At 40.3% G+C, this 23,769-nt stretch overlaps 1 protein-coding gene across 3 annotated transcripts in view; it reads left to right on the top strand.

Annotated features, from left to right (window-relative positions):
• The window catches only part of plxdc1 (plexin domain containing 1), a 293,884-nt gene that overhangs the window by 88,622 nt on the left and 181,493 nt on the right, over positions 1-23,769 (top strand). For all 3 annotated transcript variants that reach the window (XM_026257640.1, XM_026257639.1, XM_026257641.1), the window contains one exon: positions 4,714-4,874. In XM_026257640.1, the coding sequence (XP_026113425.1) occupies positions 4,714-4,874 (161 nt within the window). The remainder of the gene's footprint in view (positions 1-4,713; positions 4,875-23,769) is intronic.

Below are 23,769 nucleotides of genomic sequence, written 5' to 3'. Positions count from 1 at the left end.
GCAGAGATGTATAAAGTACTAGAGACCCATACAAGTACAAGTGCTCTATCAAAAAAGTGACTTGAGTAGAAGTTGAAGTGCTCTTTAAGCACCACACTTAAGTAGAAGTACTAAAGTATTCAACACTTTTTGTACTTACGTATTGCAAGTAGTCTATTTTAAAATTTACTACTCAAGTACTGAAAGTAAAAGTAGAAGTATTGTGTTATGTAGCTATTAAAGAAAGTAGTCAAACGTTTGAACATATTGTTTTTACTATTTCAAATGATTAACCTAAAGGACAATAACAATTCCTTTGACTGTAACTTGTAAACAAAAAACGGTTACTAGGGTTAGTTAGCCCAATTTGCAAAATTATGTCATTCATAACTTACCCTCATGTTGTTTCAAACCCGTAAGACATCAGAGGGTCATTTAGAATTTTTTCTAAATGAAGCATCGAAAAAACATTTTGGTCCAAAAATAGCAAAAACTATGACTTTATTCAGCATTGTCTTCTCTTCCTTGTCTGTTGTAAGACAGTTAAAAACAAAGCAGTTTGTGATATCCGGTTCGCGAACGAATCATTCGATGTAACCGGATCTTTTTTAAACAGTTCACCAAATCGAACTGAATCTTTTTAAACGGTTCGCGTCTCCAATAAGCATTAATCCACAGATGCATTAAGCGTTAACTTGTTTAATGTGTCTGACACTCCCTCTGAGTTAAAACAAACCAATATCCCGGAGTAATTCATTGAATCAAACAGTACACTGACTGAACTGCTGTGAAGAGAGAACTGAAGATGAACACCGAGCCGATCCAGATAATGACTCGTTCACGAGTCAAGAACCGTTTCTGTCAGACGCGTCTGATTCGGGAACCGAGGAGCTGATGATACTGCGCATGTGTGATTTAGCGTTGAAGCAAACCGACACACAGAGCATCTGAACTGAAATTATTCTTTTGGTGATTGATTCTGAACTAATTCTGTGTTAATGTTATGAGCCCAGGTGCAGTCAACGCCAATGACGCCATTGCGTCGAGCGCAAAAGAATCGGTGAACTGTTTTCTTCAACTGGTTTATTGAATCGAACTGTCAGAAAGAACTAACGTTACTGGTCATCCGAGAACCGATGCAAACGGTTCTTGACTCGTGAACGAGTCATTATCTGGCTCGGCTCGGTGTTCATTTCTCTCTTCACAGCAGTTCAGTAAGCATGCGCAGTCTTAATCGCTTGATTCGCTCAATGATGTGCCAGCTTCATCAAACCTGCCATGTCATCTACAGTTCTGGCAGTCGTTTGTAATGGAATGATTCGTAACATTTTATAATTGTAACGAGTAACGATGCAGCACATAAAAAAATATCGGAGTAAAAGTATTAAACTCAGCGAAAATATGTACTGAAGTAAAAGTGGAAGTAGGAGAAAAAAATAATACTCTAGTAAAGTACAGATACCGCCTTTTAGTTCTTAAATACAGTAGTGAAGTAGTTATATTTCGTTAATCTCTGCAGAAAAGAAACAAAAACAGATTGCATTACTACGTAAAGCTAATCTTAACGTTTCTAAGCATGTTTTATTTAAAAATACCTCTGAAAATTTGATGGTTAGCCAGCTTTGTGGTTAAAGACAAATCTAATCGGGAGAAATGGACTGCCTATGACTGCTGCACAGCATTTTTGCCTGCTTGATGCGTCAGCGTCACATGCTCAACTATTCGATTGTGATTTGTCACTGTCTAATTAAAATATTAAAGAGAACGATAAAATAACGTTATTAACCGGTTAATGGTAATTTCAAATAGCGTTTCTGTTCCGAACGATTAAAATTGATTTTGTTTTTGTTTCCGTTTTTGTTCCTGTGAAAATATCGTTCATTTCCGGTTTTCGTTTTCGTTTCTTGAACCGGTTCGGAGCCCTGATTATTAGAGATATTAGTATTCATTCTAAATGTGATTGTGGCTACAAATAAAAAGAAAGACTCAACTTAATAAGCAGGCTATTTTCATAAGCATTAAAAATAAATAAATAAAACAGAAATACATTTATTTCTGTGTGATTAATTCTGAGTCCTGATAAATTAATAAATGATGAATCCTGTCTTAAAAGGACAACATTCTAAATTAAATAGGCTACCTATGTCATTAATTTTATCCAACAAAATATGGGGGGGGGCATATATAAGACCTGCATTTATTTGTATCCTTGCTCAGTCTTGAAGTTCTTTTGTTCAGACAGATCCTTTGGCCTATGTTTGGATTTCTTTGAGAGACTTTTTACTCAGAACTTTGACCTGCTTATTTAGAAGCTTTACTTTAAGTTTTTTGGACCGTTTGCCTTGTGGATCTGAACCTTCTTCAGCCCTGCTTCTGATGTGAATTTTTATGTTTATTCAAGAAGGACACTAAGTAAAGACTGTTTGTTTTTTCTCCAATCCTGGCTTGTGTGGTTCTCTGCAATTTAGGTCTACACTGCTCTGTGGTATAGTGGCTAGAGCATTGGACTGCCAGCAACACATTCTGGGTTCTAACCCCAGCGTGACATGAAGATTATTTGCCAATAATAATGGTATTTGCCAACAAAGTGTCTATATCAAGTGCTCTTGCAAGCAGTTGAGCCTTGCGAACCGTTTGAGAATGCCTACTGAGCAGTGGTGCCACGTATGTATGTCCCGTGTCTAATAGGAGAGTGGTATGATTGGAGCAATTTGACAGCTGACCGCATCAGCTGGTCGCAGCCTATGCCTCCTGACTGAACTAACGCTGCTCTTGTTTATGTGTGTCCTGATCATAAAGTGGGTCGTGGCTTGATGACTATAGGAAAACGTGGGTCCCACAACCATACCATTTTGAGAAGCACTGATCTATACTAAATGTGCCATAACCAGCCAAACTTCTTGTTTGGAATTTTGATTTTAACATATTAAAATTGCATATTGTCAGGCTTAATGTCAGATTAATTATTCTATCATTATTTAATTGTAACTTATTATGAAAAATCTCTAACCTCAGAAAAATTAATTATCCCGTCCTGTCAGATGTGATTAATCATTTAACCTGTAATGTCCAGGCACTCGGCACAAGGAAGGTATCTGGTGCTGGATGAAGGTTTCCTGCGTGTTCTGTCTTTTCAGTTTAGGTTAAACTCAAATCTGACTCCATTCTATTATTTAATCTGACTCCATTTTAGTATGACCTTGAATTTAGGTTGAAATGCAAATTGGTTGTATTCGTTTTTAATGAGTTTTCTACTGACATTTGATTATTCTAGTTACCTCTTTCCTTTTACATTAACTCATTCATTTGGTTGCTCATGTTGCTAACAAGGATTCAACGTAATCTACTAGAGTCAATAATCATAGAGTAAAACAGAATAAAATCAAATGTAACAATTTATTATCAGTCAGGTAAATATGTATTCTGCCAATTACATATCCAATTGAAACACATCAAATCATATCAATACAATACATCAAATTCTCAAAGATGAATCTAAAAGTAAAATATGCATACCTGACCTTAGGAAATACATAGTATGAAGTGAAGAGACACACAACACACTATGGGCTTTCTGGCTACAGAAATCGCGCTGATCCTTTTGCAGCAATCCTTTAAATACCTCGGACCAAGACAAACATCCCCCGAAATTGGATACAGGAACTAACAATTGGAATTTGCATTAATTCAGGTCCCAGACCAGGGTAGTTTACACCTCAATAGGAACAGAAGGTTATTTACATGGAGGACCCTGGGAAGGGGCACTCCCTCCCATTACAGTAGGCAAAATATCTCTTAATTCTTAGGAAATTAATTATCTTCTAATCTACTTTTGTAAGACTGAGACCATTTTACCAATGGTCATTTCCAGTGATACTAGACATAAATGTTAGTTCACTTGCATTGACATTTTTTATGTAATCATTTTGAGCAGACCGAGTAGAAGGAAGAATGGGTGAAGGGATTTAAAATGAAACAAATGGCCAGAAGGGGAGAATGTCTCCTGCTCCTCCACTCTGTGGTGTGTCTTGAAGATGCCCGTGTATGTTTGTATTGTCTGTTTCTCAGGAGATCAAAGTATCTCAGGTTGTTTCATCCCTACAAACCATAGATGTGTGTCCTGATCATACAGTGGCTCGTGACTTAATGACCATGGGAAAATGTGGGTCCCATGACCAAATGATTTGAGAAGCACTGATCTATACTAACTAAAATCATCTTAAAATGTGTTTATAAATCTTGCAGTTGGTGTGATGTTTTTTTTTTTTTTTTAAGGTTCCCTTTATTAAATGGTTTATAGAGGTGTTCATAAATGACTAATAAGTAATTTACAAATGTATTATACATCTTTGATAAATGCATAATTAAGAAGAGAGTGATTTAAAAAAAAATGCCTGCCAAATAGTGAGACATTTTAACTCATGTTATAAATGATTAATAAATATGTTCATACTTATTTCACTCAAAACCAGATTCCAGATTTATTTCCACCAATTTGCACCCCCCCCCCCAAAATAAATAAATAAATAAAATAAAATACAATTATGGTGGGCTTGGATTTATACAAGGAGTTTATTAAAGGAAACTCTTGCACTGCATCATGATTTGTTCATGATAAGATCAATAACATGCATTTAGGTAAATGTTCAGTTCATGCTGACTTTAACTCTGTGTGCAGACATGGTAAATGTTTTAGCTAAGATAACATTAAGTTTTCTTTTGTTTTTACGTCAGGAATAATTCAGTCAGGTAAGACTGATGGAGGTCCTTCAGACATCCAGAGAATTAGAAGAGACGAGCAAGATCTCAGCAGACGCATTCAGAACAGAACTGGACAAGAGCCGACCAATAGGCCTTCCATTGACATACTCCCTGACAATATGACACGAGTGGTGGTGAGTTAATTATTGTATTACTTTTGTAATGTTTGGATCCTTGCCTTTTTCCACTTTAAATGATTTTTTTTATATCAAATTCATTACTCATTCATACCATTCAAGCTATCTCAGATGCTTTATTGACTGAAGTTGTCGACCAATTAATAGTTTTTCCAGCTAATCTGCATTGATAACGAATTGCTGGATGTGAGGGTAGCCTCTAGAGGCCATATCACTGACACCTCGTGGAGTTTGTTTTAACATGTGAGATTATGCGCTGCACAGAATCAGATACTGTAGGCCTAGATGTGGTTCCAAAACATAGACAACAAAATGTATACTATAAACTAAAGTACATGTTTTCATGTCATTATAAAGTAATTATTTTGTTGACTAGATTCTGCATTAGTAGAGAAAGAACAGCAGTGTACCTGTGATTTCCTGTTCTTCTGCACTATTGATTTTATATTGCCTCTGGGGAAGAGGAATCCCTCCTTAAATTACATGTTCATATTCTGATTGGACTTTTCCACATTAAATTTTACTTTGTGAATAGCTGTCAAAGTATTTTCTGAAAAAAAAAAAAAAATGTCCAGCTCCCCTTTATTACTTAATTCAGATTCCCTTAGTACTCTTTCTATTTCTTTGTTTCATTCAACAATTCCTATTCTCCCTATTTTTATCAAATCTTCGGGGCAAAGTAAATTTGCACTTATAAGAATTACATTTAATAATTTTTTTTTTCTCCATACATATTTATTCCTTGTATTGCATTCAATAGCCTCAGCGGTAACTACTTCTATGAATTCATCATATCTTTTTATGGGTTTGATGATACTCAAATGTTTGATCATAAATTATATTTAACTTTTGATTAATCTCCTATATCTTTATTATTATATTCTTCCATGTTTTCTGTATTTTTTTTCTTCCTCTTGACTGTGACTTCATCAGTCTCTGCCCTGCCTTTTCTTGCCTGTCCTCAAGTTTCATTCTGCCTATTTTTGGCTCTGGCCTGCTTTTTCCTCTTTCCACTATAATCTGTGCTCTTCATTCACGCTTACATTTTTTCCAGGGCTAATATAACTGCTTTTCTCTCTGCTGTTATCCTCTCCATTTGTTATTAGTCTTGATTGTTCCCTAAACCTCTTTCCTTCAATTGTGGGATTTTTAGGGCTGTTTCTCTCTACCCTCTCTTTGTCTCTCTTCCACTTTTGATCTGCTCTGCACTCTGGGTCAAGGCGAGAGTCTACTTTCATTTTCACAGCAGTTACAGTATATGCCACCTTTCACACCCAGACCTCATCGGTTGGTCCTTAGGCCACTGTGGTTTACTATTCGATGTTTATTTTTCTGTCTGAATTATTTGTTTTTTCTGTCATATCAAATGAAAGCTTTTTAAATCCTCCTGGAGATGTTTCTGGACCATACAGAAGGAATTATTTTGCTACTATAAGGGCATTTCTTTTTACTCCCTGAAAGATATGATTTAAAATCTCTTCTATGCCTTTTTTCAGCAATTTCCTGAGAGGCTGATAATGCTCCTACTGTTCTCCATTTTTCTTCAAAGTGTCCCTGTTCAATTTCTTCTTTATTAGTAGGAATTAATAGTTTTCTGCCATCATGCATCTAAATTCAGCTAAAATATGCAAGTCTGCTGATTCTCCAGATATCTTCATCTGCTCACCGTATCAAACTAATTTGCGGACCTTTCCTTTCACTGTGGTGTTTTTTTATTTTATTTGGCTTTTTCAGAAGCTTCATTTCCTGATCTTTTTTCATGAGTTCCTCCAGAGTTACTTGGGTTTCAACATAGCTCATTTGGTTTGCCTTTGAAAACGCACCTTACTACTGGGAGTTGTTGGCCTTCTTTGACCGGGTGTCCCTAAATGTAATGCTTGTAAATATTGATTTAGTGCATTTAACTCATAAGGTAGGTTTATTTCGCTACCTCAGCCCCTGCAGTGTTCAAATCTGGTAAGGTTTTACATTTCCTTCTGTACGCTCAAACGATAACTCTTCCTGATCCTTTTCTGAGTCACTTTCTAGACTGTCGATTTATGGATCTGCATCTGAATAATGTTCTTTGAACTTATCATTGCCTGCTGTATTTCTAATTATTCTTTCCAGTGCCGAATTCGTCAAATCATTCTGAGCTAATATAGCTCTCTTAGCTCGCTGTGTTGAGGTGTCTGCAAGGTGTGGCATCTCCTCCATTTAGCAAACTCCACACATGTCCACATGTTATATCGGGAACATATTCCTATCTACAGTGGTTTCTCTCTTTCTGCTCCTTGCTTGTGTGGGTTTATAGAATCCCTTTCCTATTAAAAATGCTTCATAACTTTTTTTGAGCTTTAATTTTGGAAATGGGTTTTCTATTTGATATTTTCTTCGCCTGGTGGTCTCTGTCCACCTAAATACCGGCCATTCAGGATCTGAATCCTCTTCCAAAGATTCAGCCGGGAAATTGACCAGTTCCTGTATATTACCAGCACCCTGGTGTGGCCGTCCTTCTCCTGCAGCCTGATCCTGATACACTCTCTGAGGTATTTTTTCGGAGCCAGACCGTCCATACTTTGGGCAGGTTAGTTCGTTCTGTTTTTCTTATTAATGGTTTCACCAGGGCTGCCCCCATGGTGATTTCACTAATTACAAATATCCCTCCTGATATAATGGGCATGGACACTGATTGATAATTATTATTTCTGGCCAGCTTACATATATTGTCTATCAAGTGTCCAACATGAGGATCGCCGTTAATTCCTCCTATGTCAACATTTTGACCTTTACTATGTCTGATTGACAGGTTTTCCATTTGGACTCCCTATTTTCTGTAAAATCGCACCGTCTGATCTTATGGGTTTGCGCTGTATTATTCTGCCTGTTTTATCTCTGTCCTGCCCATTTTCTAAAGGCACCTGCTACACCATCTCCATGCTGAAGATCTCTATTGGCAGTGTTTATCAAAACACAACTTTCTTCTTCCAATTCCAAATATCTTTCTTTAAGGATAATTCAGTTCTTGCCTTTCCCAAAATATGTCTTAAGCAGTTCTTTGCTTTCCGATGATAACACATCGTCGTGGCTGTCGGGGTTATTTGGCTGTGGAGCACTTGGATCAAGGGTTTGTCCGTTCCCCTCTCTAGTGGATACTGAACTGGGAGCTCCAACTCCTTGTTGGTATATTTTTAATTTCACTCCCTAATTCGTCAAACACTCTAACCTTGGGAAACCTGTCTCTTCCTCCCTTACTGGAAAATATAAAGGCTGGAGCATCTGCTACTTCACAAATCCTAAAATACACCATGGAAGTAATCATTTGGATTTGTTTCCATGGAATTTGACCAGATCTTCATTTACACTGCGTGGGAATAATCCCGTGTAATTTACCATCTAAAGCCTGAGGGACAATGTTGTCAGTCATCATCTTCCCATTATAATTCACTTTTAATTTTCACTTTCCTTAGGTTTATTCTTTGACAAGAATTTCTCACCACTGAGAGTTTACTATGTCCTTTGTCTTTCTTTCTTCAGGTCTTTAAGTCTGCGTGCATTCTATTCAAATCCCACTGGATTTATACTTTGGTCATGATCTGTTAGGTCTTTCTTCGCTATTTCTCACTCACTATTGTCCTTTAACTTTTTTCCTCAATAAGCCCTGCACGTAGGGCTGGGCAAAAAATTGAATGTGATGTTCATGTGCATCTCGTCAGTAAAGCCGCTGCTGTGATTGATAGTTAATCTCCAGCACATTCTCCGGGAACGGCATTTACTACACAGAGCCTTAGTTTACTGGCAAGCTTTACTGGCAGCGGTGTGTAGGGGAAATTGTTACTGCTCCACTCTGCTCACATACTCTGATCTGAATGCACGCACAGGAGGTTACCTACTTTTCAAAGTAGCAGCTTTAGTTTAAATAGTTTCTTTGCAATTAAGTCAACTAAATTTCTAGAAATAAAGTGAACCAAAACACCATTGGTGACAGAGTGGAGAAAAAAAACAGGCTCAGTCGGGTTTGGGGGTGCTCCTTTGGGTGTCTCCGTTGATATTCAGGGTTGTAGAAGTCCTCTCTAGATGCTGATCCACCATCTTGGCTGGATCCGGGTGACTGCAGTGACCATCTGATCTGGGTACAGACTGGATCTGGGCACTATGGTGACCTTGTAATAAGAGAGAAACAGACTATTTTAGTGTAGATGCCATTCTTCTAATGGTGTAGCAAGTACATTGTGTGTTATGGAAAGTGTTCTAGTAAGAACTCTAGCTGCTGCATTTTGGACTAGCTGGAGCTTGTTTATTAACCTTTTCAGTGGTGAGTTTAAAGTCAAGTCAAGTCAAGTCATCATTATTTATATAGCGCTTTTAACAAAATACATTGCGTCAAAGCAACTGAACAACATTCATTAGGAAAACAGTGTGTCAATAGTGCAAAATGATAGTTAAAGGCAGTTCACCATTGAATTCAGTGATGTCATCTCTGTTCAGTTAAATAGTGTCTGTGCATTTATTTTCAATCAAGTCAACTATATCGCTGTAGATGAAGTGACCCCAACTAAGCAAGCCAGAGGCGACAGCAGCAAGGAACCGAAACTCCATCGGTGACAGAATGGAGAAAAAAACCTTGGGAGAAACCAGGCTCAGTTGGGCGGCCAGTTCTCCTTTGACCAGACGTAACCAGTAGTGTAATTCCAGGCTGCAGCAAAGTCAGATTGTGCAGAAGAATCATCTGTTTCCTGTGGTCTTGTCCTGGTGGTCCTCTGAGACAAGGTCTTTACAGGGGATCTGTATCTGGGGCTCTAGTTGTCTTGGTCTCCGCTGTCTTTCTGACTATGCATTCTGTTAACTTTTCAAATTGATATGTTTCTCCAGGCCTCGAAGAAATATAGAGTTGAGTATCATCAGTATAACAGTGAATGCTAACACTGTTTCCTGATGATATCTCCCAAGGGTAACATGTAAAGCGTGAAAAGTAATGGCCCTAGTACTCAGTCTTGAGGTACTCCATACTGCATTTGTTACAATGAGTCAGAGACATTCGGATCTATATGCAGAACTTTATTATAAGAACGGTCGGACAGGCAGTAATCAGGAATGGCGTCAGGTATGTCAGAGATATCCAGAATTAGTAACAGTAACAAGCAGAGGTCAAGGCAGGCAGCAGAGAATCAGAGATGGTATAAACAATCCAAGATCATACACGGAAGGAACAAACACAGGGAAAATGCTTGGAAATGCTAGACAGAAATAAACAAGACTTCGCCCAGACTGAGACTGATTGTGCTGCTTATATATGTGTGTGTGTATTAGCTGCAGGTGTGTGTAATTACATGCAGGTGTGTGTGTGTGTGTGTGTGTCCCCGTTGACTTTCCAGAGTCAAGTCAGATCCCTGTTGACTTACTAAAGTCAAGTCAGGTCCCCGCTGATCATCCAGATTCAGGTCAAGTCACCGCTGACCATCTGGAGTCAGGTCAAGTCACCATTAACACCCATGAGTCAAGTATAACCACAGTTAAACTTCATGAGTCAAGTCAAGTCACCGTTGATCTCCGTGAACAAAGTCAAGTCACTGTTGACTTTCCAGAGTCAAGTCAGGTCCCCGTTAACTTTCCAGAGTCAAGTCAGGTCAGGAAAGGAAAAGTCAGGAAAGTCAACGGGGACCTGACTTGACTTTAGAATGCCAGGTCTCTGTTGACTTCCCGAGTCAAATCAGGCCCCGTTGACTTTCCAGAGACAAGTCAGGTCCCCGTTGACTTTTCAGAGTCAAGTCAGGTCAGGAAAATGCTCGGAAATGCTAGACAGAAATAAACAAGACTTCGCCCAGACTGAGATTGATTGTGCTACTTATATATGTGTGTGTGTGTGTATTAGCTGCAGGTGTGTGTAATTACATGCAGGTGTGTGTGTGTGTGTGTGTGCATTCAGTCCCAGGAATGAGGCAGGATGGTAAATGGAGTTCGAAAAAGGGGATGGAAACAAAAATGCCAGAGTCCTGAGTGGAGTGCCCTCTATTGGAGTTTATGGGCACACCAGCTAACGATTGTTACATAGCCCCCCCCCCCAAGCCCCCCCCCTAAACAATCGAGGAGGGTGGTGGAGCGGAGACGGAATAGAGGGAGGGCTGGAGGGCCAAGTCCACATGCAAGTGGATTGACTGTGCACTGAGGCAGTGCCAACAGAGCTGGAATCCAGGGTGAAGCAGGTGGAACTGGAGCCCACCGGGGCGGAGTAGTTGGAACTGGAGCCCACCAGGGCGGTGCAGGCTGAACTGAAGCCTGCAGTTCCTGAGCGGCCTCCGTGGCCATAACAGGACAGGCAATGAATTCATAAGCGGCCTCCATAGCTGTGACAGGTCACGATGAAATTACGTGGATGGATCCTACTGATGCCTCCGAATGTTCTGCAGCAGTTGCCACCACCTCTGGAGGTTCCACAGCAGTAACAGTCTCATTGACAGCAATACAGCAGGCTTAGAGAACATTGCTGGGTGCAACAGGATGTGACGAGGCTCTTAAAGTTCAGCTGAGACGTGAAGAAGTTCTGGAAGAATGGTAGTGATTTGACTGGGCTCATAAAGATCAACTGTGACTTGACCTTGTTTACGGAGATCAACGGTGACTTGACTTGACTTATGAAGTTTAACTGTGGTTTTCCTTAACTCATGGGTGTTAATGGTGACTTGACCTGAGTCTGAACGATCAATGGGGACCTGACTTGACTCTGGAAAGTTAACGAGGACCTGACTTGATTCTGGAAAGTCAACAGAGACCTGACTTGACTCTGAAAAGTCAACGGGGCCTAATTTGACTCGGGAAGTCAACAGAGACCTGGCATTCTAAAGTCAAGTCAGGTCCCCGTTGACTTTCCTGACTTTTCCTTTCCTGACCTGACTTTCTGGAACGTCAACGGGGACCTGACTTGACTCTGGAAAGTCAACAGTGACTTGACTTTGTTCACGGAGATCAACGGTGACTTGACTTGACTCATGAAGTTTAACTGTGGTTATACTTGACTCATGGGTGTTAATGGTGACTTGACCTGACTCCAGATTGTCAGCGGTGACTTGACCTGATTCTGGATTATCAGCGGGGACCTGACTTGACTTTAGAAAGTCAACAGGGATCTGACTTGACTCTGGAAAGTCAACGGGGACCTGACTTGACTCTGGAAATTCAACGGGGACCTGGCTTTCTAAAGTCAAGTCAGGTCCCAGTTGACTTTCCTGACTTTTCCTTTCCTGACCTGACTTGACTCTGGAAAGTCAACAGGACCTGACTTGACTCTGGAAAGTCAACAGTGACTTGACTTGACTCTGGAAAGTCAACGGGGACCTGTCTTGACTCTGGGAAGTCAACGGGGACCTGACTTGACTCTGGGAAGTTGTCAGGGACTTGGACATCCAGCCCTCCACCTGTTCCCCCTTCGCTCCACCGCCCTCCTAGATTGTTTAGAGTGTCTGGAAGCCACTCCTTGGGGGGCTATGTCACGATCATTAGGTGGAGTGCCCATAAACTCCAATAGAGGGCACTCCACTCAGGACTCTGGCATTTTTGTTTCCATCCCCTTTTTCGAACTCCATTTCCCATCCTGCCTCATTCCTGGGACTGATTGCACACACACACACATCTACATGTAATTACACACACATACATCTGCAGCTTATACACACACAAACACACCCACACATCTAAGCAGCATAATCACTCTCAGTCTGGGCGAAGTCTTGTTTAGTTCTGTCTAGCATTTAATTTCATCAGACTGAATTTACACTTGTTTTAAACGTGGAGCCAAGTGCGAGTTGACACAATCAAGTCACTTTTATGTATATAGTGCTTTAAACAACAACAAAAAAAGATTGCATCAAAGCAACTGAACATTAATTAGGAAAACAGTGTGCCAATTAAGCAAAATGACAGTTAAAGGCAGTTAATCATTGAATTCAGTGATGTCATCATCTCAGTTCAGTTTAGTCTAAGTTAAGTCTGCTTTATTGTCAATTCTTCCACAGGTACAGTGCATACATACAGATAATCTAAACTGTGTTACTCTGAGACCCCCGGTGCCTACAGATAACACTAACAGTAGAGCCTAAAAATCTAGATCAAATATAAAATAAAGTATACAGCTATACAATAAGGGAATGTATAGAAAGACATAAAATAAAATAAAAAATAAAGTTAAATAAAGCAGCACAAGGGACATGGCAGATAGAGTGCAGAGATAGAGTTTTATTTAACTGATTGATGAGGTAGAAGAATGACGTCAGTTCCATGCTGAATGAGAAAGTGAGCAGACAATTGCTGCACAAAGTGACTGGTCCATGTAATCGTATGCAAGTGGGGGGGATCTTTGGACCTGAGGATGTGGGATCTTGTGGGACGGTGGGGTGGGGGTGGGGTGCCAGTTCGGGAGCGAGTTCAGCTTCCTGACAGCCTGATGGTTAAAGTTGTACTTCAGTCTGCTGGTCATGGCCTGGAGACTCTGTAGTCTCCTCCCTGATGGCAGCAGACTGAAGAAGCTGTGTGATGGGTGAGTGGGATCACCTGCGATGCAGAGGGCTTTACGGGTGAGGCGGGTTCCGTAAATTTCCTGGAGAGAGGGGAGAGAAACACCAATGATCTTCTCAGCTGCTCTCACTATGCGTTGCAGAGTCTTTCTGCATTATGCGTTAAAGGTGCCATACCACACAGTGATGCAGTTTGTCAGGATGCTCTCGATGGTGCTTCTGTAGAAGGTGTACATGATGGGGGGCGGGGCTCTAGCTCTTCTCAGTTTGCGGAGGAAGTAGGGTGACCACCTGCTAATAAGCCAAAGGGGGGACAAGGGGTATGTTTCTGAGGGACAATGTGGGACACTGCCTTGCACGGTGGTGCCCCCATCCCATGGGCAGACTCACTGATAGTGGTTTACCCATTTCTAGCATACCACCTTACATGGTATATTAATAATGCCCTATTCCCCTAAACATGTGTAATTGCTGATGTATGCTCATGACAGAATTGACAAATGCACTTCCACTTACGATTTACTTTAGCTATTTAATTTTATTTATTTTTCATTACAATTTATTCACTTTAAATAAATTATAATATAAAATTAAAGGACTAAAATGAATTGTAGTTGCTCAACACCACAGGAACAGTCTAAACTCACAAATCCAGAGGTTCACGGAACGAGAATGGGGAGGAAGGATGGTGAGTTTGCATGTTAGTAAGGCAGGCGCATAAAAAAAAAAAAAAAACAGTTTGAAACTGGACACACCTTCTCTTTTTTAATTGATGATGGTGGTGCCTCAGAGTCTCTTTCTCCATTTTTCGAATTGGAAAGCGTGCATCTAAAAGTTCCTTCCCAGTGTGTCTGGTATTCACGTGCGTGCACTGTCATGACAACAAAGAAAAAGTTGACAACAACCTGGTCAGCAGTTCAACTGAGGGGTGGGTGTGGCAACGGTAGCGTGCTGAACTGTCAAGTAATGTTCGTTTGGCTGCCTGGGGCTCGAGGATATAGAGCAGTTGTCAACAACCTTTTCGAGCTTAAGATCACATCCAAAGTCCAAATGTAAACCAAGATCTACCACTTGCAAAAAATTATTTAAAAAGCCACAATGTAAGTTCTACTCTGATATTCTTGTTGCCTGTTAGTCACTAGCAAATTATTTAACTATACAAATAGTATATAACTATACAAACTATCAACTATAATTAAACATTTTGAACAGCAATATAACATTAAGTTTTTCCACAGGCTTATTACTCGTATATAAACACAATAAACAGTCAATTACATGCCTAAGCCAATAATGTACTGTTTCACTTTCCCTTTTAAAATATATTTCAAACACTTCAAAATGGAAATACTCAGGTTATTGCAACAAGCATACAAAATATTATGACAAAAATATTTTCACACAAATTACAGACCTTAATTTTTAGCTAAATAAATTTAATAATGTAATCAAATGTAAAACAGCATGACATATTTGACTGTATAAATTAAAGATTGTTCTTTTTTAAAGTTACAAAAGCTTTTTAATCAGGAGCAGTGAGTGATTTCTTTGTTGTTGCTATTCGATTAATATAAAGACTGTCACTTTAAGAGAATGCACTGATACAGTGGCCTACGTTCAGCTGGCTATGTCTGCTGTAGGAAACTTACCAAAACAGGCATTTTGACATGATTTTTGTTTGAATTTGTCCATTTAAACACAATACTTCAGAGAGAGCTTATATCGTGAATGCACAAATCTTCTCACTGCACGCGAACTCACTTCCTCTGGCTCTTAAATGTTTAAACTGACAAAGCTTAAATGAGTTTAGTTTAAACACAGATATCTGCACCCAGGTGATTACGGAATAAATTACTGCTCATATACAGCATTCGGGTTGAACAAGAGTGAATGATTTGTCCAGGGTTTTTTTTTTTTCTCTGATGTTTTTGTAATGTCTGGGAAGCCAGAATGCACATGCATCAACAGAAACATTTATTAGCTGAACCCTTTTTTACGTGCCATTTATAGCAAGCCATATTATAGATGATATTACAGATGCTTTGTCAGATTTAAGTTGAAGCGCATGCCGAACCGTGTGTGGTGAACCGAACAGTTTTTTTTTTTCAGCGAACCGTGTCATCCCTATTACCTCAATAATCAATCAATTACAGGCCTAAAACAATCATGCCCAAGCAGACGGATATTAGTACATCTCATCACACTGGCACCCGCATCTAAATCAGTTGTATGGTCTGGTTTTCAGTCTAAAACAGTTGCGTCAAGTATATGTGTCTCGTCTGTTTCGGGAGGTGCGTGCGCAGTCAGCGGAGGTGCTTCCAAGGACTTGTCGACCGCAATCGACGGGTTGGTGACTCCAGATATAGCGACCAACTTTTTTGAGCAAGCATTGATTATGTGTGACACAGTCTCAATTTGTGGGATGCATGAATTGGGCTTCAGACGAATGCGCTACGCGGGACGGTTGGTCACCCTAGGAGGAAGTAGAGAGGCTGCTGTGATTTCTTGCCCAGTGCTGCTGTGTTTTCAGTCCAGGAGACGTCGTCTGTGATGTGCACACCCAGGAACTTGGTGCTGCTCACTCTGTCCACAGTCACACCATTGATGGTCAGAGGAACGTGCTGAGTGTGTGCTCTCCTGATGTCAACAACAATCTCCTTTTATTCTTCTCCACTTTCAGAGAGAGATTGCTGTCACTGCACCATCTGGCCAGGCGGCTCACCTTGCTCCTGTAGTTTGTCTCATCTTTGTTGCTAATGAGACCCACCACATTCGTGTCATCCGCCAAGTTAATGAAGAAGTTGGAGTGGTGTGATGGTGTGCAATCGTAGACCAGCAGAGTGAAGAGCAGGGGGCTTAGCACACATCTTTGGGGGGCCCCAGTGTGATTGTGCTGAATGTGTTGCTGCCGACCCATACTTCCTGAGGTCTTCCAATCAGAAAGTCCAACAACCAGTTGCACAGCAAAGTGTTGAGCCCCAGCTGGATCAGTTTGTAAATGAGCTGTTGAGAGATGATTGTGTTGAATGGTGAACTGAAGTATGAACCGCATTCTGACATATGAGTCCTTTTTGTCTTTATGTGTGAGTGCTGAGTGGACAGCAGTGGTGATGGCATTATCGGTCAACCGGTTGGACTGATATGCAAACTGGAAGAGGTCCAGGGAGGGGGGCACTGTCACGAGGATGGGAGTAAGTGCAACAGGACAGTAATCATTGAAGCAAGATGGAGATGGCTTCTTCAGGACTGGAATGATGGTGGTAGTTTTGAAACATGTGGGAACAACCGCCTGGCTAAGTAAGATGTTGAAAATGTCTGTGAAGACATCAATGAGCTCTGCTGCAGAGTCTCTCAGTACACGCCCAGGGATGTTGTCAGGACCCGGAGCTTTGCTTGCATTGATCCTGTTCAAGGATCATCTCACGCTGTCTGGGGTCAGCATCATCACCTGGTGCTGGTAGGAGGTGGAGTCTTCTATGCAATGGTGCTGTTTTGTTGCTCAAAATGAGTGAAGAAGGTTTTTAGCTCGTTTAGTAGAGAGATGTTGCTGTCACAGGTCCGTGGTGGGGGCTTGTAGTCCGTAATGGTCTATATCCCCTGTCACAGGCTCCGAGTGTCTCTGCTGTTGCTGAATTGATGGGCTATCCTCCTTGAGTGCTGTCTCTTAGCCTCTCTGATGCTGCGGGACAGGTTGGCCCTGGCTCTTCTCAAGCCCACCTCTTCTCCAGCTCTGAAGGCAGTGTCCCGTGTCTTCAGGAGTGTGTAGACCTCCCCTGTCATCCATGGCTTCTGGTTGGCCTAGACAGTGATGGTTTTTGTGACTGTTACATCATCCATACAATTGCTGATGTAGGCAGTGACAGTCTCCTGGAGGTCAGTGGTGTTATTGTATGTGAAAACATATTCCAGTTTGTAAGATCTTCTCTGTGTGGTGTAAACTAAGTCTAAAATGAGCCCCCTCCTCTTGTGTTGGAAAGTTAATATGTTGGTGTATTTTTGGAAACACACTCTTTAAGTCAGCATGGTTGAAATCCCCAGCTATGATGAGAAAAGCATCAGGGTGTGCTGTCTGCTGCTCACTGACAGAGGTGTCAAGTAACGAAGTACAAATACTTTGTTACATTACTTAAGTAGAAATTTGGGGTATCTATACTTTACTTGAGTAATTATTTTTCAACCGACTTTTTACTTCTACTCCTTACATTTTCACGCAAGTATCTGTACTTTCTACTCCTTACATTTTAAAAATAACTTCCTTACTGCTATTTCATTTCGGCTTGTTTTCATTCCGGCTTGTCATCATTAGAAAATAACAAAACAAAAAAACCTATCCAGATAAATCACTCTATCCGGATGGAGTGAATTTGATTGTGGTTGGATGAGAAGTATGAACAAATACCATTACGACACCCTACTGGTTTGTACGCGATCCATCGCACCTGCACACAACATAAATTGCATCACACTCCAGCCAGGATATACAGTTGTTTCCTCCAGCGACAATCTAGCCCTTTACACATATGAACAAACACATACTTTAATTACAATTATTTAAATATACTTAATTTAATCATACATACTTTACTTTTAGTCTGTCAGTATAAAATATCAGTTTACTTTTCCAAACATTCATTTTGCTGTTGTCAGACTACTTGTACATTCAAAATCGCACTAGATTATTATTAAAATTAATTGTATTAAATGACCCAGATTGTGAAATACATTTATTAGCCTTAGATTAAGGGAAGCACAACTTGGGAAATAAGAGCATCCAAGGTGAAAGCTATGGATTTATTTTAAATATTTGTAATTTTCTTTAATGTTATCCATAGGTTTTTTTTTTTTTTTGTTTTTTTTTATTTTTTTAAGTATCGGTTCAGGCACCGTTTAGGTGCCAGTACCATTTTAAAAGCATCGAAAAGGCACTGGACCCTACTAAAAAGTTATTATTTCTAACTGGCTCATTTACCAAATGGTTGCTTTCTCTTCATCCTCCACAAATTAAGCTACTGTAGGTAGTTCGGTAGCGAGACATTTTAATAAATTATCGTTTGCGATTGACGACGCAAATGACAATGTTGTGATAAGTAGGCTATACCAACTTTGTAACTCGTTACCCCCCCCCCACACACACACACACACTGGACATAGCAGACGTACAGTATTGTTCAAAATAATAGCAGTACAATGTGACTAACCAGAATAATCAAGGTTTTTCGTATATTTTTTTATTGCTACGTGGCAAACAAGTTACCAGTAGGTTCAGTAGATTCTCAGAAAACAAATGAGACCCAGCATTCATGATATGCACGCTCTTAAGGCTGTGCAATTGGGCAATTAGTTGAATTAGTTGAAAGGGGTGTGTTCAAAAAAATAGCAGTGTGGCATTCAATCACTGAGGTCATCAATTTTGTGAAGAAACAGGTGTGAATCAGGTGGCCCCTATTTAAGGATGAAGCCAACACTTGTTGAACATGCATTTGAAAGCTGAGGAAAATGGGCCGTTCAAGACATTGTTCAGAAGAACAGCGCACTTTGATTAAAAAGTTGATTAGAGAGGGGAAAACCTATAAAGAGGTGCAAAAAATTATAGGCTGTTCAGCTAAAATGATCTCCAATGCCTTAAAATGGAGAGCAAAACCAGAGAGACGTGGAAGAAAACGGAAGACAACCATCAAAATGGATAGAAGAATAACCAGAATGGCAAAGGCTCAGCCAATGATCACCTCCAGGATGATCAAAGACAGTCTGGAGTTACCTGTAAGTACTGTGACAGTTAGAAGACGTCTGTGTGAAGCTAATCTATTTTCAAGAATCCCCCGCAAAGTCCCTCTGTTAAAAAAAAGGCATGTGCAGAAGAGGTTACAATTTGCCAAAGAACACATCAACTGGCCTAAAGAGAAATGGAGGAACATTTTGTGGACTGATGAGAGTAAAATTGTTCTTTTTGGGTCCAAGGGCCACAGGCAGTTTGTGAGACGACCCCCAAACTCTGAATTCAAGCCACAGTACACAGTGAAGACAGTGAAGCATGGAGGTGCAAGCATCATGATATGGGCATGTTTCTCCTACTATGGTGTTGGGCCTATTTATCGCATACCAGGGATCATGGATCAGTTTGCATATGTTAAAATACTTGAAGAGGTCATGTTGCCCTATGCTGAAGAGGACATGCCCTTGAAATGGTTGTTTCAACAAGACAATGACCCAAAACACACTAGTAAACGGGCAAAGTCTTGGTTCCAAACCAACAAAATTAATGTTATGGAGTGGCCAGCCCAATCTCCAGACCTTAATCCAATTGAGAACTTGTGGGGTGATATCAAAAATGCTGTTTCTGAAGCAAAACCAAGAAATGTGAATGAATTGTGGAATGTTGTTAAAGAATCATGGAGTGGAATAACAGCTGAGAGGTGCCACAAGTTGGTTGACTCCATGCCACACAGATGTCAAGCAGTTTTAAAAAACTGTGGTCATACAACTAAATATTAGTTTAGTGATTCACAGGATTGCTAAATCCCAGAAAAAAAAAAAAATGTTTGTACAAAATAGTTTTGAGTTTGTACAGTCAAAGGTAGACACTGCTATTTTTTTGAACACACCCCTTTCAACTAATTGCCCAATTGCACAGCCTTAAGAGCGTGCATATCATGAATGCTGGGTCTTGTTTGTTTTCTGACAATCTACTGAACCTACTGGTAACTTGTTTGCCACGTAGCAATAAAAAATATACTAAAAATCTTGATTATTCTGGTTAGTCACATTGTACTGCTATTATTTTGAACAATACTGTATGTAGTGAATACAGGAAGCTATCAATCAAGAAGGTATGAGGACTTTTTTAGTTTTTGATTATTTACTTGGATTGATCATTTATTTTGACAGCACTATAATGTTTATTCAATCAATCACCTTTATTTATATAGTGCTTTAAACAAAATACATTGCGTCAAAGCACTGAACAACATTCATTTGGAAAACAGTGTCTCAATAATGCAAAATGATAGTTAAAGGCGGTTCATCATTGAATTCAGTTATGTCATCTCTGTTCAGTTTAAATAGTGTCTGTGCATTTATTTGCAATCAAGTCAATGATATCGCTGTAGATGAAGTGACCCCAACTAAGCAAGCCAGAGGCGACAGCGGCAAGGAACCGAAACTCCATCTGTGACAGAATGGAGAAAAAAACCTTGGGAGAAACCAGGCTCAGTTGGGAGTCAGTTCTCCTCTGACCAGACGAAACCAGTAGTTCAATTCCAGGCTGCAGCAAAGTCAGATTGTGCAGAAGAATCGTCTGTTTCCTGTGGTCTTGTCCTGGTGGTCCTCTGAGACAAGGTCTTTACAGGGGATCTGTATCTGGGGCTCTAGTTGTCCTGGTCTCCGCTGTCTTTCTGGGCAGTAGAGGTCCTTTCTAGGTGCTGATCCACCATCTGGTCTGGATACGTACTGGATCCGGGCGACTGCAGTGACCCTCTGATCTGGATACAGACTGGATCTGGTGGCCACGGTGACCTCGGAACAAGAGAAAAACAGACAAATATTAGCGTAGATGCCATTCTTCTAATGATGTAGCAAGTACATAGGGTGTTATGTGAAGTGTTTCCGGTTCTGGTTTACCTAATTAATGCAGCCTAAAAATCCTTTAACGGATTTGGATATTAAAAGCATATTAGTATGTTATGTGTATGCCAGGTTAAAGAGATGGGTCTTTAATCTAGATTTTAACAGCAAGTGTGTGTCTGCCTCTCGAACAATGTTAGGTAGGTTATTCCAGAGTTTAGGTGCCAAATAGGAAAAGGATCTGCCGCCCGCAGTTGATTTTGATATTCTAGGTATTATCAAATTGCCTGAGTTTTGAGAACGTAGCGGACGTAGAGGAGTATAATGTAAAAGGAGCTCATTCAAATACTGAGGTGCTAAACCATTCAGGGCTTTATAAGTAATAAGCAATATTTCAAAATCTATACGATGTTTGATAGGGAGCCAGAGCAGTGTGGACAGGACAGCGTTTTTGGACTAGCTGTAGTTTGTTTACTAAGCGTGCAGAACAACCACCCAATAAAGCATTAGAATAGTCTAACCTTGAAGTCATAAATGCATGGATTAACATTTCTGCATTTGACATTGAGAGCATAGGCCATAATTTAGATATATTTTTGAGATGGAAAAATGCAGTTTTACAAATGCTAGAAACGTGGCTTTCTAAGGAAAGATTGCAATCAAGTAGCACACATAGGTTCCTAACTGATGACGAAGAATTGACAGAGCAGCCATCAAGTCTTAGACAGTGTTCTAGGTTATTACAAGCAGAGTTTTTAGGCCCTATAATTAACACCTCTGTTTTTTTCTGAATTTAGCAGTAAGAAATTACTCGTCATCCAATTTTTTATATCGACTATGCATTCCATTAGTTTTTTCAAATTGGTGTGTTTCACCGGGCTGCGAGGAAATATAGAGCTGAGTATTATCAGCATAACAGTGAAAGCTAACACCATGTTTCCTGATGATATCTCCCAAGGGTAACATATAAAGCGTGAAGAGTAGCGGCCCTAGTACTGAGCCTTGAGGTACTCCATACTGCACTTGTGATCGATATGATGCATCTTCATTCACTGATACGAACTGATGGCGGTCATATAAGTATGATTTAAACCATGCTAATGCACTTCCACCGATGCCAACAAAGTGTTCCAGTCTATGCAAAAGAATGCTGTGGTCAATTGTGTCAAACGCAGCACTAAGATCCAATAAAACTAATAGAGAGATACACCCACAATCAGATGATAAGAGCAGATCATTTGTAACTCTAAGAAGAGCAGTCTCAGTACTATGATACGGTCTAAATCCTGACTGGAAATCCTCACCTATACCATTTTTCTCTAAGAAGGTATATAATTGTGAGGGTACCACCTTTTCTAGTATCTTGGACAGAAAAGGGAGATTCGAGATTGGTCTATAATTAACAAGTTCTTTGGTGTCAAGTTGTGTTTTTTTTTTGTTTTGTTTTTTTTTTTTTTATGAGAGGCTTAATAACAGCCAGTTTGGAGGTTTTGGGGACATATCCTAATGACAATGAGGAATTAATAATAGTCAGAAGAGGACCTATGACTTCTGGAAGCACCTCTTTTAGGAGCTTAGATGGTATAGGGTCTAACATACATGTTGTTGGTTTAGATGATTTAACAAGTTTATACAATTCTTCCTCTCCTATAGTAGAGAATGAGTGGAACTGTTCCTCAGGGGGTCTATAGTGCACTGTCTGATGTGATACTGTAGCTGACGGCTGAATGGTTGCAATTTTATCTCTAATATTACGGCCTGAAGAAGAACCCCCCAAAACCAGCCTTGTTCCAATCCTGCAAAGAGAAAAGACAGTGTTATTGATATATCCTTAATGAAGCCTACTGGCTAGCGAAGGGGTATTCTCCCTTCTAATGATGCAGAGAATAGTGGGCCTCTCTATAATTAAGGTAGCTGGCAATAGCAGCGAAGGGTATTTTCTCCAGCGGGAGAACTGCAAATGAGCAGCATGTCCCTGAGCTTGATATGAGTGGTAGGAGAATAGCGTTTCCTTGTTTCCTTCCTGCAAAAGAGAAAGATAAGGTTATAGAGATGTCCTTAATGCAGCCTATGGTAGGAGAGGGGTGTTCTCTCCTCTAAAAGCGAGGGAGAGAATAGCAAGTCCCCTCTTATTTTAAGTAGCAGGGGTGTCCATCCTCTGCTGAAGGATGAACAGCAGTCCCCTGCAGCCAAAGCAGCAAAGGGTATTCTCTCCAGCTGGAGAGAACATCAGTCCCTTTCTTCTGAGGGGGAGTTTGTCCCTCACTTGAGGGATAACAGCGCCCTCTCAGGTATCGCGGCAAGGGGTGATCTCCCGCAAGAGAAAACAGCAGCCCCCTTTCCTTTATTTTTTTTTTCTCATTCAACCTTACCTTCTCCATCTCTATTTAAGTAGCAAGGGTGTTCATCCTCTGCTGAAGGATAAACAGCAGTCCCCTGCAGCCAAAGCAGCAAAGGGTGTTCTCTCCTGCTGAGGGGGAGTTTGTCCCTTGCTTGAGGGATAACAGCACCCCCCTCAGGTATCGCGGCAAGGGTTGATCTCCCAGCGGGATAAAACAGCAGCCCCTTTTCCTTTATTTATTTTTTATATAGCAGCATTTTTTATATTTTCTCTCCAGAAGATGGTTAGTCTTTGTCGCCCTCTGTTGTTCAGAGAAAGGTACACCAGGGTTCTTAAGCCCTAGAGTAAATCCAAGCACTTCTAAAGACATTTAATATTGCAGCACTTTAGACTGGGTAAATTACCTTTTTTTGCATAATACTCTTACCTTAGTTAAGCACATGCACAGATACCCCACGGACACCCTTTCTTGTAAAACATTCGCATTAGCAATTCATTGTTCTAG

This window comes from Carassius auratus, unplaced genomic scaffold (genome assembly GCF_003368295.1).
Source record: "Carassius auratus strain Wakin unplaced genomic scaffold, ASM336829v1 scaf_tig00214405, whole genome shotgun sequence".
In the NCBI taxonomy this organism is placed as follows: domain Eukaryota; kingdom Metazoa; phylum Chordata; class Actinopteri; order Cypriniformes; family Cyprinidae; genus Carassius; species Carassius auratus.
This window is presented reverse-complemented; position numbering and strand designations above follow the sequence as displayed.